General features: G+C 45.8%; 1 protein-coding gene across 2 annotated transcripts in view; it reads left to right on the top strand.

Annotated features, from left to right (window-relative positions):
- SLC25A47 (solute carrier family 25 member 47) overlaps window positions 1-9883 on the top strand; it is a 42847-nt gene extending 32964 nt beyond the window's left edge. For both annotated transcript variants that reach the window (XM_053262336.1, XM_053262325.1), the window contains exon 6: window positions 9497-9883. In XM_053262336.1, the coding sequence (XP_053118311.1) occupies window positions 9497-9777 (281 nt within the window). In that variant the 3' untranslated portion in view covers window positions 9778-9883. The remainder of the gene's footprint in view (window positions 1-9496) is intronic.
- Window positions 9884-14468: the final 4585 nt, after the last annotated feature.

The raw sequence follows: 14468 nt of genomic DNA, 5'->3' as shown, positions 1-14468 counted from the left end.
AAAACTGCTGGTAACTGGGCAAGAAGCACCTTTTAAAGTAGTGGCTCATATATTTAGCAGAGGAAGAACACCGGTCTCAGTTCAGCTCAACATGGTGTCTCTCTAATGGCTATTTCTGGAGTCTTTGAGTTTTCTCCTTTCTACCATTTTCTTATATCTTTTGCTATGTAAACTGCTTTAAGGATGCTTGCGTTGAAAAGTGGTATAGAAATACATATTTAACAACAATAAGGCTTACAATTTCATGCTGAAAAAATGTCTCTGTTGTATTCTGTCCAGTATCTTTTAAGCTTTGTTGTTTAGAAGTTTGTCCCAGTGGGGATCCAGTAGAGAGTGTGGCAAGTGGAGTCAGAAAGGAAAAGGGAGGGAAAGGAGGAGGAAAAAACGGAGTCATTTCTGAATAAACTCTTAGTTAAATCTACATAAGATCACTTTGTGTTTGTGAGGGAAGCAGCTATAAAACAGTCCCCTACAGCTCTTCTTGTCTAATTTTACATCCATGCAATTGTATGTAATAAAGTCAGGGGGAGCTAAAGGCTCTCAGTCACTTTAATGATCAATCTGTGTCTTTGAGTGATAAGTATGTAAAGAAAGTTGCTCCCAAGGTTTTCAGGTTTCCTTTCCATTTCTGGAACTGAGGAGTGACCCAGACATCCTTGAAAAACCAGAAATGCTTCCTTTCTCAAGTAATTAAACAGTCTAAGGGAAAGGCTTGTTTTTACAAGGATAGTGCTGGAGGCACAGATTAAAAGATTGTCCTTTATAGCAACAAGATGGAGGAGGTGGAGTTTCTTCAGAGCTAGACAAAAGAAGCCAAAAGCCACAAACTAGTAATATTACTCTTAGGACCAACCAAAATGACACAAAGTCTTGAGCAGCAACAGCTTTCGAATTCTCCAGAACTTTTTATCAGGCTGTTGTGTTACAAAGCAAAATGGCCCACTGAGTCAGGCCATTGGTCTATGTAAGTTATACTGATTGGCAGCAGATCTCCAGATGGGGATCTCCAGATAGGGATCTTTCCACACTCCCTGAAGATGCCAAGGACTGAACCAGGGGCCTCTGCATGGAAAGCACCAGGCTTTACTCTAAGCTTGTGGCTTGGACACCTGCTTCTGTACACAGATACTCTTTTCTGGACTGGGACAGACAACATTTTATTGATGGAATGATGTTCAGAGATTTTTATCTTGTTTCCCAGGCAAACTTCCTGAAGCGGTTCACAAGGAAAAATATTAAAAGATAATCGAGGTTGTCACCAAAATTGGAGAATTACAGTTGTACTAGCTGGGCCGGACACAGAGCATCTGTGCTTCTGGTTCTCCCCGTTCCTTCCCTCCTCCCTCTCAGTTTCCCCTTCCATTCTCAGCCCACCCTCATTGCTGCCATTTTCTTTCCCCACCCAACCGCCACCACCTGCCACTGCCATTTTCTTTCCCTGCTTGCCTGCCACCACCACAATTTTCTCCCCCTCGCCACTGTTTCCTTCCCCCCTCACCCACAAGCCTGTCTGCTGGTGCTGGCGCTAACCCTAAAAGGCCAGGTTGAAGACAGATCATCCTGTCGCTAAGAGTTGACACCGACTTGACGGCACTTGATCGATCAATCACCCAATCAAATTGGGAAGGCATAATGCAAGGAATAAATGCATTATTAATGATGCCTCAGATGGAATCACAGGACAGGACAGGACAGGCTTAATATTTACTGGTAGAGATTCTGTATTATGTGATTAGTGTGCCTGTTATGGCATTCTATTTGAGCTTCTTTGTGAAACTGGTTGACTTAAGAGGTCTTGTCCCCTGATCTTACCCAACAGTTCTTCTTTTCTACAATGATTCCCCCTACCCCCACCAAATTCTGTTTCCCTGGTTTCTTATTAACACAACCCATGTCTGCATCTTTTAAATGTGTATTTAATAGACATATTTTTGAAGGGTGGTGTTGGCTAGAGTGCTGGAAGAGCTTTAACAGTCTGGGCTTTTTTGTTTTGTTTTTTGTTTTGCTTTAGTATTAACAGCACTTTTTTAATCTCAGCAAGCAGCTCTCAAGAACATAAGAACAGCCCTGGTGGATCATGCCCAAGGCCTATCTAGTCCAGCATCCTGTTTCACACAGTGGCCCACCACATGCCCCTGAGAAGCCCACAGGCAAGAGGTGGATGAGGGCATGCCCTCTCTCTTGCTGTTGCTCCCTTGCAACTGGTATTTAAAGGCATCTTGCCTCTGAGGCTGGAGGTGGCCTATAGCCACCAACTAGTAGCCATTGGTAGTCTCTTCATGTGAGAATCAGGACAACTTCTCATTGAAGTTGGACGAATTTATGTTTTTGTAGGGTGGCTTTCCTAATATCTAAAGAAAATGAAATGTATTTTTAGTGCTTTATAAGTGCTAGAGGTATAACAAGCACTCATTGGATCAATGCCCAAGGAAGGAGGGAGAGGAAAGTGGAGGTTAGCCCTGCCCTAATGGGATGGGATAAGCCGTTCACTGCTCATTAAAAAATGGGAGACATGCAAGAGAGGAAGAGACAAAGGTCCACAAAATGGGAGTGTATTGTTGTGGGGAAATTGAACATGGACCAATTATTGCTTGCCATGGGTTTATTTCATTTTAAAGCATGCTTCTATTTGAGTAAAACAAAAAGGAGTGTTCAGTTTTGATGTAAATAAATAATGGGCAGCATCTAGACTAAGTTAGTCATGACTACGTCCCATTGAAATATTCATTTCAAGTCAGTCATGATGAATTTGTCCCAGTAATTCCAATAGGTGGCTTCACACATCATGGCGGCAAGTAAGATTCCCAGTGAGCACACAATACCGCAACTTCTGCTCCTGGTATCTTATCCAAACCTGCCAGTGTTGGGTTCCTCAGCCACAGTTCCCTCTGGGAACCTGACATCTGAAACCAATTTCAGATCTAGATTACATATTGGTTCCCAGCAGTGGCATTACAGATGCTAGTCAAAAGATGTCCCAAAGATGTCCCATAGTCAGAAGATGTCTCCCCCGACACACCCTGCTCTCCTGTCTGTATTTGGATGACAAGGAGAGCATCCTCTCTGCAATCAGTGAGACTGCAGAGAGGAGGGGGAATTGGCTGTGCGGGCTTCCTTCTTGCTTGAAGGACAACCTGCACAGCCAATCAGGGAGGGACAGAGGGAGGAGCTTCCTTCCTCCAGACAGGCTGAATGAAGCCTCCAGTGCTACATTTGGATGGAATAAAGGCTCAGTTTACCCCTGGTTTGAAGCAGCGAAACTCACTACAAACTGAGGGTTCAAATTGGAATCTCCGGAGCGCAACCTTGGGTTTGGAGATAATGGTAAGGAAACTGCAGGTCCCTGCAACTTTGGTCTCCCTACGTGTGAATATGGCCTTCCAGTCACATTACACATAGCACATCAAACTGCAGTAGATATGTTTGCTGAGGAAATAACTTGTTTTCTCCACAATGAACCATTTAAGTTTGAGGGGAAAATGCAACTTCCCCATAAGAAAAGTGTTGTCTTGGAGAAAATCATCTCCTGCTGTGACTAACAACCAAGTATTTATTGCACAATTGTGTGTTTTAGTCCCAGAGTATGATTTAAGAAGGCCACAGAGATTAAGATGGGGAGAATCCAAGGGGAGATAAGCATATATGGAATCTTACAGCCACTAGGTAGAAGTCTATTCTGTCAAACTCAATTTGAATTTGGAGTGAGAGGAAATGCACAATCACAAATGCTGGAGAAAGGGGGAAGCTATGAAAAGAAAAAAAAAAGGCCTATCTGGTGTTTCATAGTAAGAATGTCAATAATCTTACATATGGACTATGGAGATAACCAGGTCATATATCCTTCCAAAAGAACTATGCCAGAAACAAATGATTGATAGTTAAATTTATATACTGCCTTTCATTAAAACAATCTCAAGGCGATTCACATAGAAAAATTAGAACAAGACTATAAAAATTACAATTAAAATATTAAGCTAAAAATATAAAAGCATAGATTTGACTAAAAAGATTTAAAATACAAAGACAATATAATCATACAAAATACAAAGTAACAGCAGAAGAGACCATCATGTAAAAGCCTGAGTAAAAAGCCAAGATTTAACACTCTTTCTAAAAACTGCGATGGAGACTGAGGAGCAAATGGCTACTGGGAGAGCATTCCAGACTCTGGGGGCAGCAACAGAGAAGGCCCTGACCTGCGTGCACGACAGCCAAGCCTCCAGATTACCTCGTCAAGCGGGCAGCAAGCTTTGGGATCAGGCAGTCACGCAAGTATCCAGGCCCAAACCATTAAGGGCTTTAAAGGTCAAAACCAGCATCTTGAATTGGACGTGGAAACACATTGGCAGCCAGGGCAGCTCTCTCAAAATGGATGTGATGTGATCCCAGTGGGCATCTCCAGATAAAATCCTAGCTGCCATATTTTGTACTAGCTGCAGTTTCCGAATATTCTTCAATGGCAGCCTCACGTAGAGCACATTACAAAAATCCAACCGTGACATGACTAAGGCGTGGGTAACAGCGGCCAGATCTGCCTTCTCGAGAAAGAGAAGCAGCTGGTGCCCTATCCGAAGCCATGCAAAGGCACCCCTGACCACTGCCTTCACCTGAGCTTCCAAAAGCAAAGCCGAGTCCAGCAATACCCCCAACCTGCGTACTTGCTCCTTCAAGGAGAGTGCAACCCCATCCAGAACCTGTAAATCTCATCATCCAGATTAGCTCCCCTACTGACCAACAATACCTCCATCATGTCCGGATTCAATTTCAGTTTATTGGCCCACAACCAACCCATTATGGCCTCCAGGACATCCACTGCCTCCCTACTATCAGGTGACAAGGAGAAATAGAGCTGAGTGTCATCTGCATATTGCTGAAAACTCAGTCCAAGTCCCCGGATGCCCTCTCCCAGTGGTTTCATGTAGATGTTAAACAGCATGGAGGACACAAAATGAACCCTGTGGGACCCCACAGGCCAATGGCCATGGAGCCAAGCAATAGCCCCCAGCACCACCTTCTGGACCCTCCCTCTAAGAAAGGACCAGATCCACTCCAAAGCAGTACCTCCAATTCCCAAACTCAAGAGGCAGCCCAGAAGGATACAATGGTTGATTGTATCGAATGCTGCCAAGAGGTCCAGCAGAACCAACAGGGACGCACTCCCCCTGTCTAGTTCCTGGCATAGGTCATCCACTAAAGTGACCAAGGCAGTATCAGTCCCATATCCAGGGTGGAAGCCAGACTGAAAAGGGTCCAGATAATCCGCATCATCCAAGACCCTCTGCAGCTGGGACACCACCACACGGTCTATCACCTTGCCCAAAAAGGGAAGGTTAGAGACAGGTCTATAATTGTCTGGGTTGGAGGGATCTAGGGAGGGCTTTTAAAATAATGGTCTTACCATTGCCTCCTTGAGGCACGATGGCATTCTGCCCTCCCTTAATGAAGCATTAATAATCACCTCCAACTGTCTGCCTGTACCCTCCCTGGCAGCTTTTATTAGCCCTAAAGGGCAAAGATCAAGAGTACACAATGTCGCCCACACACTGCCCGGGATCTTGTCTACATCCTCAGGCTGCACCAACTGAAAAGAATCCAATAGGGATGTGCCCGAAGACTCTTCGGCACCGGCAGGGGTAGCTCTTTAAGGGCGGGGGAGAGTGTACTCACCCCGCCCCCGCCACGTTTCCCCCGCCGGCGCTCTTCAAAGTCCAAGCCCCTTGGGGCGGCAGCGTTCCTCCCTGCCGCCCCATTCCCCCCGTCGGCCGGAAGTGGCCGGAAGTTGCTACCGTGCGTGCGCCCGTCGTGCACGAGCGCGCACGGCAGACGGGCGGGCACGCGCACGCATGACGGGCGCACGCGCGGTTGCAACTTTCGGCCACTTCTGGCCGACGGGGGGAACGGGGTGGCAGGGAGGAACGCTGCCGCCCCGAGGGGCTTGAACTTTGAAGAGCGCCAGCGGGTGAAACACGGCGGGGGGGGATGAGTACACTCTCCCCCGCCCTTAAAGAGCTACCCCCGCCGGTGCCAAAGCACTGAATCCCACCCCAGCGCCGAAACGTTTCGGAGGCCTTTACAATGGCCTCTGAAACGTTTGGGGCACATCCCTAGAATCCAACACAATAGGACCAGATGGTTCTCGAGGCACATCTGCTGGAACTGCCAAATCTCTGGAGTCCAAATCAGCATGGATGCAAGCGACTTTATCTGCAAAGTGAGATGCAAATGGATCACAACGAGTTGTTGATGATTCTTCTATTACCTGGGGGGATGTGTGGAGCAATGTCTTTGCTACACAGAACAGCTCCCCTGGTCTGCACTGAACAGATACAATGGAGGCGGAGAAAAGGCGTTTCTTTGCCGCTCTCACCACCATGGAGTAGTCCCTAAAATGGGCTCTAGCCTGTGTTCAGTCGGATTCATCATGACTCTTCCTCCAGCATCGTTCCAGCCGTTGCCCGAGTTGTTTCATCGCCCTAAGCTCCGAGGAAAACCAACATGCAGAACAGGCTCCACCAAGCTGGAAAGGGTGTTTAGGAGCAACCGTCTCAACAGCCTGGGCTATTTCTCCATTCTAGAGATTCACCAGGGTCTCGACAGAGTCACCAGCTCTGGACTGAAACTCCCCAAGGGCTGTCTGGAAACTGAGCGGATCCATAAGCCTCTGGGGGTGGACCATTCTAATTGGCCTGCCTGATTAGACAAAAATTAGTAGATTTTTGTTGCTGCTTAATCCTAGTAAAGAGAAACTTGCAAACTATCTTCTTAGGACACAGATTCCTAATCCTTAATCCTTAGGATCCTCAAATATTACTACTACTACTACCCCCACCACTACTACTGTTACTACTAGTTATATTACCCCAGCCCCAGCCCTAGACCATCTCTATATTTTCATAAGGTTCCAGTAAAAAATAGGTGTCCAAGGGTACACAAGATAGTTATTTTCAAGAACTTTATCCTAGCTCACCAGGAATCAAATTGAAGCCTATGGGCCCCCAGGCCCTTCTCTCATGATCTTTCTAAAGTTCATAGTTGATTGGAAGAAGCAACAAAGTGTAAACCACTTCCATCATTTTTGCTAGTTGGTGTCTTCAGCTTCGTCTCCACCCAAACCAGCCATCTCCCTCGTATCTCAGGGCCCTTTTCTATTCACCTACCAATATGCCAAAGTAACAGTGTGAATACTGTTATCAAGGCACAAGCTTTCGACAAAGTTCCTCATCAAAGACTCCTGAGAAAACTTAGTGGTCATGGGATAAGGGGACAAGTACATGTGTGGATTGCTAACTGGTTGAAGGACAGGAAACAGAGGCTAGGGATAAATGGAGAGTTTTCGCAATGGAGGGAAGTATGAAGTGGGGTCCCCCAGGGATCTGTACTGGGATTTATTCATAAATGATCTAGAAGCAGGGGTAAGCAGCGAGGTGGCCAAATTTGCAGATGATACCAAACTCTTTCAGGTAGTGAAATCTAAAACAGATTGTGAGGAGCTCCAAAAGGATCTCTCCAAACTGGGGGACTGGGCAACAAAATGGCAAATGCAGCTCTATGTTGGCAAGTGTAAAGTGATGCACATTGGGATAAAAAAAACCCAACTTCAAATATATGTTGATGGGATCTAAGCTGTCGGTGACTGATCAAGAGAGGGATCTTGGGGTCGTGGTGGGCAGCTCATTGAAAGTGTCGACTCAATGTGTGGCAGCTGTGAAAAAGGCCAATTCTATGCTAGGGATCATTAGGAAGGGGATTGAAAATAAAACAGCTAATATTATAATGCCCTTACACAAAACTATGGTTCGGCCACACCTGGAATACTGAGTACAATTCTGGTCACCACATCTGAAAAAGGACATTGTAGAACTGGAAAAGGCTCAGAAGAGGGCAACCAAGATGATCAGGGGCCTAGAGCACCTTTCTTATGAGGCAAGGCTACAACACCTGGGGCTATTTAATTTAGAAAAAAGACGACTGCGGAGAGATATGATAGAGGTCTACAAAGTCATGCATGGTGTGGAGAAAGTGGATAGAGAGAAATTCTTCTTCCTCTCACATAACACCAGAACCAGGGGTCATCCAATGAAATTGATTGCCAGGAAATCTAGGACCAACAAACGGAAGTACTTTTTCACACAACGCATACTCAGCTTGTGTAATTCTCTGCCACAAGATGTGGTGACCGCCAACAACCTGGATGGCTTAAAGAAGGGTTTGGATAATGGCTACTAGTCTGAGGGCTACAGGCCACTTCCAGCCTCAAAGGCAGGATGCCTCTGAGTACCAGTTGCAGGGGAGTAAAAGTATGAGAGAGGGCATGCCCTCAACTCCTGCCTGTGGCTTCCGGCGGCATCTGGTGGGCCACTGTGTGAAATAGGATGCTGGACTAGATGGGCCTTGGGCCTGATCCAGAAAAGCTATTCTTATGTTCTTATGGGGGCGGGGGCAAAGTTGTGTAGGCCTGCCCTAAGGGGAATGTCTTACTGTGCTCACTTGTGACCTCCCATTCAAATGCAAACCAGGGTGGACCCTGCTTAGCAAAGGGGACAGCTAAATGCTTGATACCACAAGGAGTTGACACCGACTTGATGGTGGTAATAAGAGGTAAAGGTAACTCCTGCCTGTAGGCTTCCAGTGGCATCTGGTGGGCCACTGTGTGAAACAGGATGTTGGACTAGATGGGCCTTGGGCCTGATCCAGCAGGGCTGTTCTTATGTTCTTATACACCTCCACAAAGATTTGAAGAGTGAGTGTGTGAGTATATGCATACACACATTTAAATGTTACATTTATGAAATAAGCTACTCCACTCACTGATTTACATCCAGGCTAAGTTACTCATGAGTACTCCCACTGAAATTAAAAGGACTCCTAAACTTGTCCCATTAATCTAGATAAGATTGCTTATGAGTTACTTAATTTGGATATAAGCCAGTGGCTGGAGTAGCCTGTCTCACAACTGGTATGTGTGTGCATGTACATATATACATAAAAACACAAATTACATTTAAAGTTAGGGAGACAGGCTAGTACAGTCACTGGTTCATTCTCACTAAGTTACTCATAAGCAGTCAATGAAATTAATAGGACAAGTTACTTGGCCGATTAATTTCAATGGGAGAACTCAGGGCTAATTTCCAGACAGCTGAGTGGAGGGATACACTAAGTTTCAGCACATAGCCAGCCAATCAGGAGCAGAGGAGGAAGGTCTTCATCCTCCTCCCTCCCCTGCTGCAGCGGACACATGCGTTTCAAGTTGCCGATCCTGAGAACAAATAATGTGGCTGCTGCAAGAGGAGGCAGGAAGGCTCCAAGAACTCTCTGGAAGCCTCCAGGTACCCCATAGGGGGTACTAGTTCCCTCTGTTGGAAATCTCTGTTCTAGCTGAACTGTGTGAATGGTAGGGCGCCTACCAGCTGTGGGATGTTGCATGGTGGTGATGAATATTCATCAGCCACTGAATATTCATGACAATTCACACGATTTACAATTCTGTTTGCAGACCTATGGGCAGTGCTTCTTTCTGGAGGCTGCGCTGGAGTGCTGGGCTGGGGTACAGCTACCCCCATGGATGTCATTAAAGCGCGGATGCAAGCGGATGGTGAGAGTCAACGCAGATATTCTGGATTAATCCACTGTGTGAGGGACAGCATAAGACAAGAGGGAGTGAGAGTTCTTTTCAAAGGTCTTGGACTAAATTCAATCCGTGCCTTTCCTACAAACATGATGGTATTCTTTACCTACGAAGCTGTACTGAGACTTGGAGAGCGCTTGGTGAAGTAGAAAGCATATCGCGACATAATCTAAGAACATTTATTTTCTTTTAGAAGGCACTTGTTTATCAAAATAGTCAAATAATTTCCCCCAATAAAGTTTTCTGTGAAATGCAGAGGGGGAAGCCTTTTCAGTCTCTGGCTGACAGGGTCGGTTTGTCCATTAGGCAGACCTAGGCGGTTGCCTTTAGCACAAATTCTTAGGGGGTGCTACATGCCTCCCTTTCCCTCTCCAAGCAACCATTAACATGTTTGACTTGCTGGGAGTGCCCATTTGCTCTCCTTCCAGAGGGGGAGTGAGGGCGGTTTGCTTTGCTCTCTCTCCCATCCCAAACTCTCTCCCAGCCTGGCAAATGAACAGACTGTACAGCTCAAGTTAAAGCGGGGGCTCTGCACTTCTTGGTTGAGGGGGCCCCCTCCAAAGTCAAGCTTCACCTGGAGCACCAAGAATCCTAGGGTTGGCCCTGCTGTTTGACAAGCAGAGGTGCACCTAGGTAATTTTGGAGCCTGGGCCTAAAGGCTTTTGGAGGCCTCCCCCCCACAAGTTAAGCATCATCCCCCCCCCCCAGTATTTTTAACACATGGGTTATTGAGGGCACAAATAGCAACTGAACTCACAAGAATGTGAGAATATAAACAGATATTTATGCAAATATGCATTAGCAGAAACATTTCACCACACAATTTAATATAAGCCCATTCCACACACTCATTTCTTTCCCCACTCACCCACCTCTAAAGCATCCAGCGCAGGTCACAATCACACTCAGCCACAGGAGCATACCATCAAAAAGACAAAGGGAGACAAATGTCTCCTGGCCCACAGCCTCTGGGGGCCCCCAAGGCTAATCTTTGCCCTCTCTCCAGTCCCATAGCCAAGAGTGTGGGCAATAGTGGGCCTTGCCACCTCAAAAGTTTCTCTTTCCCCCTCAGCTGAGCTGCAGTCCCCAAGCAGATTCTCTGTGACTCCTGATTTCTCTTTTGTCAGTCGGGAGGAGAGAAGCTGCAGCAGAAGAGAAAGGCAAGGCTTCAAGCAGCCCTGTCTTTCAGCTGCAGCCACAGCCACCATAGCCATCTCTGATTGGCCTGCTTGTCTTTGAGCTCCTCCCCCACTTGGCAACTGAGTGAAGTTGCTGAACTAAGGACAGAGCTTTGCTGGGAGCTAGCAGTTCAAGTGGAAAGGAAGGTCAAACACCTCTTATCTGTGTGTTTTTTGTGTGCAATTTGTTTATTTTCTGCTTCCCAAATTTATGGAGTGTGTGTGTGTGTGTGTGTCGGGTGGGAGATAGATAGATAGATAGATAGATAGATAGATTTTCCATCCCCAATTGAAAGCCTTCCTTTATGTGTCTTTGTTCCCCCCCGCCCGCCAAGCCCTTGTTGGTGCCTGAGCTATTTTTAACTTTTAAAAAAATGATTTTAAATGATTGGGTTTTTCTCTCTAAGTCTGGCCCCTGTGATCTTCCCTTCAGAACTTGTAATGAGTTGTTTTCCTCTCTATGGAAAGGAAAGAGGGGGTGCTGGCAGGGGGTTTATTGCTTGGTTCTTTGATGGTGGTTGTTGAAAATATATTCAATTGTTTTTCAACCAAACAAGTTCTCAAAAAAATGTTCCTTGCTCCCAGAATAGCTCACAATACTTGAGGGTTGGGGAAGAGTGGAGCTAGCCTAGTATCCTGGATTGTTTGCTAATTTTAAACTGGTTTCCAAATGATTATTTAAAAAAATCCCACCATGCTACAGCCCTGACAAAAATTGTAAAGCTTGGAACAGAAGCTTCTTTTGGAACCCACAGAAGGGGATGAGAGCTGGTTTTGTGGTAGCAAGCATGAATTGCCCCCTTGAATTTCATAAAGCTGATACTGTTGTGTTATTTGGTTCTGCAGTTGTTTCTACCTTGTAACTGTAGTCTCTTGTCCTCTGTTAATCTGCTACACTATATTACATGTGTCCCTAATGCTCTTCTGCAGCAGAGATATGGGGCCACGAGAAGGAGAGGAAGAGGGGCCCATTTTAAAATCTTGTCTCTGGGCCCACTCCAACCTTGGTATGCCCCTGCTCAGCCACCTGGTATAGCATGGGCCAATGGCACGGTGCAATGACCACACCAACCAGGACAGACTAAAGAGTATTTGGGGGCCCCCAGGGGGTGTGGAGGCTCTGGACTTTGGCCCCAATGTCCAGGGATAAGAGTGCCTCCGTTGACATGATAAACAAAGTACTGTATTTACCTGAATTGGACCCTTCTTGTGCAGCTAGAAAAGAACTAGGATCTTGTGAGAGATGGTCTTGTGGAAGCAAGCATGACTTGTCCCCTTAGCTAAGCAGGGTCTGCCTAGCTGCATATGAATGGGAGACTAGATGTGTGAGCACTGTAAGATATTCTCCTTAGGGGATGGAGCCACTCCGGGAGAGCATTTGAGGTTCCAAGTTCCTTCCCTAGCATCTCGAAGATGGGGCTGAGAGAGATTCCTGCCTGCAACCTTGGAGAAGCCGCTGCCAGTCTGTGTAGACAATACTGAGCTAGATGGACCAATGGTCTGACTCAGTATATGGCAGCTTCCTATGTTCCTATGACCCTGAAGATAACCCTCTTTTAAAAATAGAGATTAAATAAAAGTTATACCTATATTTACCCAAAAGGAACACCACTCCACATTTAAGACGAACCCCTCCCCCCCAATTTCTAACATCAAAGAACTTAGAAAAAATCTTGTCTTGGATTCAGGGAAATACATTCTTACAGAGCCATAATGTTGCAGATGCATACTTCTAAGCAAGCCCCAACACTGTGCGGAAGCAGTGGTTGCAGAGGTTGCAGAAGCAGGGCTTCCACAGGTTTCCCCATTCAGAACAATTGATGGAAGGAAAATGCTTTTTGGGGTGTGTGAGAGAGAGTTATTTTACTCCATAGAGCACCATGTAAGGTAATTAAATAAATAAAACAACAACGCAGAACTGTGTGGCTTATTGAATCTTACGCAGTATGTTTTTACACAATGTTTGGGATAGTTATTAAGAAATCTTCATGTCTTGATATGATAGTTTTTATTGTCGGCTGCCCTGAGTACTATTTCAGTAGAAAAGCTACTAATTCATTTCCATGTAAACAACAAAAAGAGATCAAAGCCAAACACAGGAAAAGGGGATTAATGACCCAGGACTGAACCTGATGGATGCCTTCTGTGTCTAAGTGCTCACCATCCTTTGGTGCACTTGCTTCTACCAAAACTCTGTACCTTCTCTGTGGAGAAGGGCCCATGCCTTTCTCTTCCCCTTATTGCTAACATATCAGAAGAAAGGATCATTCTGGTGGTGTGAACATGCTGTAACGCCGGGCTGCACAACTCAAATGCCCTAGTGGGCCAGAACCATCCACAACTTGGCGTGCAAGGGCCGAGGTAAATTTTTAGCACATTACATTAAAATTAAAAATATTATTAGTTACTTGTGGATCTAGTCCCCCTGTCAAGGGACTCATAGTTTCAACCAAGGATAGTGGCCAGAAAATATGTCCTGTCCCTGCCGAAACAGTGGGGCCCCTGGAGTGCATGCCAGCCCCAAACAAATGCCAAGTCCTCTCTTCTCCCTAAACTGTTGTTGCTTTCAGGCTTCAATCCTAGGCATGCATACATGGGAGTAAGCCTCGCTGGAAACACCATGGAACATATTAATGAGAAAACATGCATAGGATGGTGCTATAAAGCAGTTTCCAGCTCTTATGTTGTTGCAGGATACCTGGGGGCCAGTAAAATAGTCACTGTAGGTCGAATCTGGCCCCCGGGTCTTATGTTGTGCCCCCTCCCACTGCAAGTTAAGCATCATCCCCCTAGACACACACACACACACACACACACACACACACACACACACACACACACACAGTGACAAACACAGTATTTTTTTAAAATGTGAGGTATCTTTATGTAAATATGCAGTAGCAGAAACATTTCAACATGCAACTTAACATATTTCCATCCTGCATTTTTCTTTGCCAACTCCCCTTTTCTATAAAACACCCAGCACAGGTCATTATTTTTTCATTTATTTATTAACCTGTTCCTGTCCCCTTGCCTGCTTAAGCCAAAGCATTTATTTTTTTATTCGGTTTGATTTATATACCGCCCTTCCAAAAATGGCTCAGAGTGGTTATAACAACACTCGGCTGCCCGGTACAGTGCAGGCCAGCAGCAACCACACCACCCGGGACAGTCTAAAAAGGATTTGGGGGCCCCCAGGGGGTGTGGAGGCCCTGGATTTCAGCCCCGAATTGCCACTGATTATCCATGGAGAGCTTGTAAAGATGGCATCTGGAAATGAATGTGCAGTGGAATAAAAGGGACCAAAGTTAAAAGATAAATGACAAATGCTCAATTATTCCTCATAAACTCACGTTGCTGTGATTTGAAAGTGATTAGCCTCTTGTGCAATGCATTTGTTCCCACAGCAAGTTGCCATTTTCCAGGAGACTGTAGTTTAGACATGGAATGTCAAATGTTCTGTTTCCTTCTTGCCTGCTGGCCTTGCATTTTTACAAATCAGAATAACTCCTGCTGTTTAAGTATCAATCTGTAGTCAAGGCAATGGTTAGAACATCCAACAAGCACACGCCAGCATCTGCAAATCCAAACCATGCACTGGATCCATGAGGGAGGGCTTGTTCAAGGACTGAGGAATGGTTTGTGGCCAGCTGGAACCCACT

This window comes from Hemicordylus capensis, chromosome 1, assembly GCF_027244095.1.
Source record: "Hemicordylus capensis ecotype Gifberg chromosome 1, rHemCap1.1.pri, whole genome shotgun sequence".
Taxonomy (NCBI): domain Eukaryota; kingdom Metazoa; phylum Chordata; class Lepidosauria; order Squamata; family Cordylidae; genus Hemicordylus; species Hemicordylus capensis.
The sequence above is the reverse complement of the archived record's forward strand: the minus strand, read 5'-3'. Positions and strand labels throughout refer to the sequence as shown.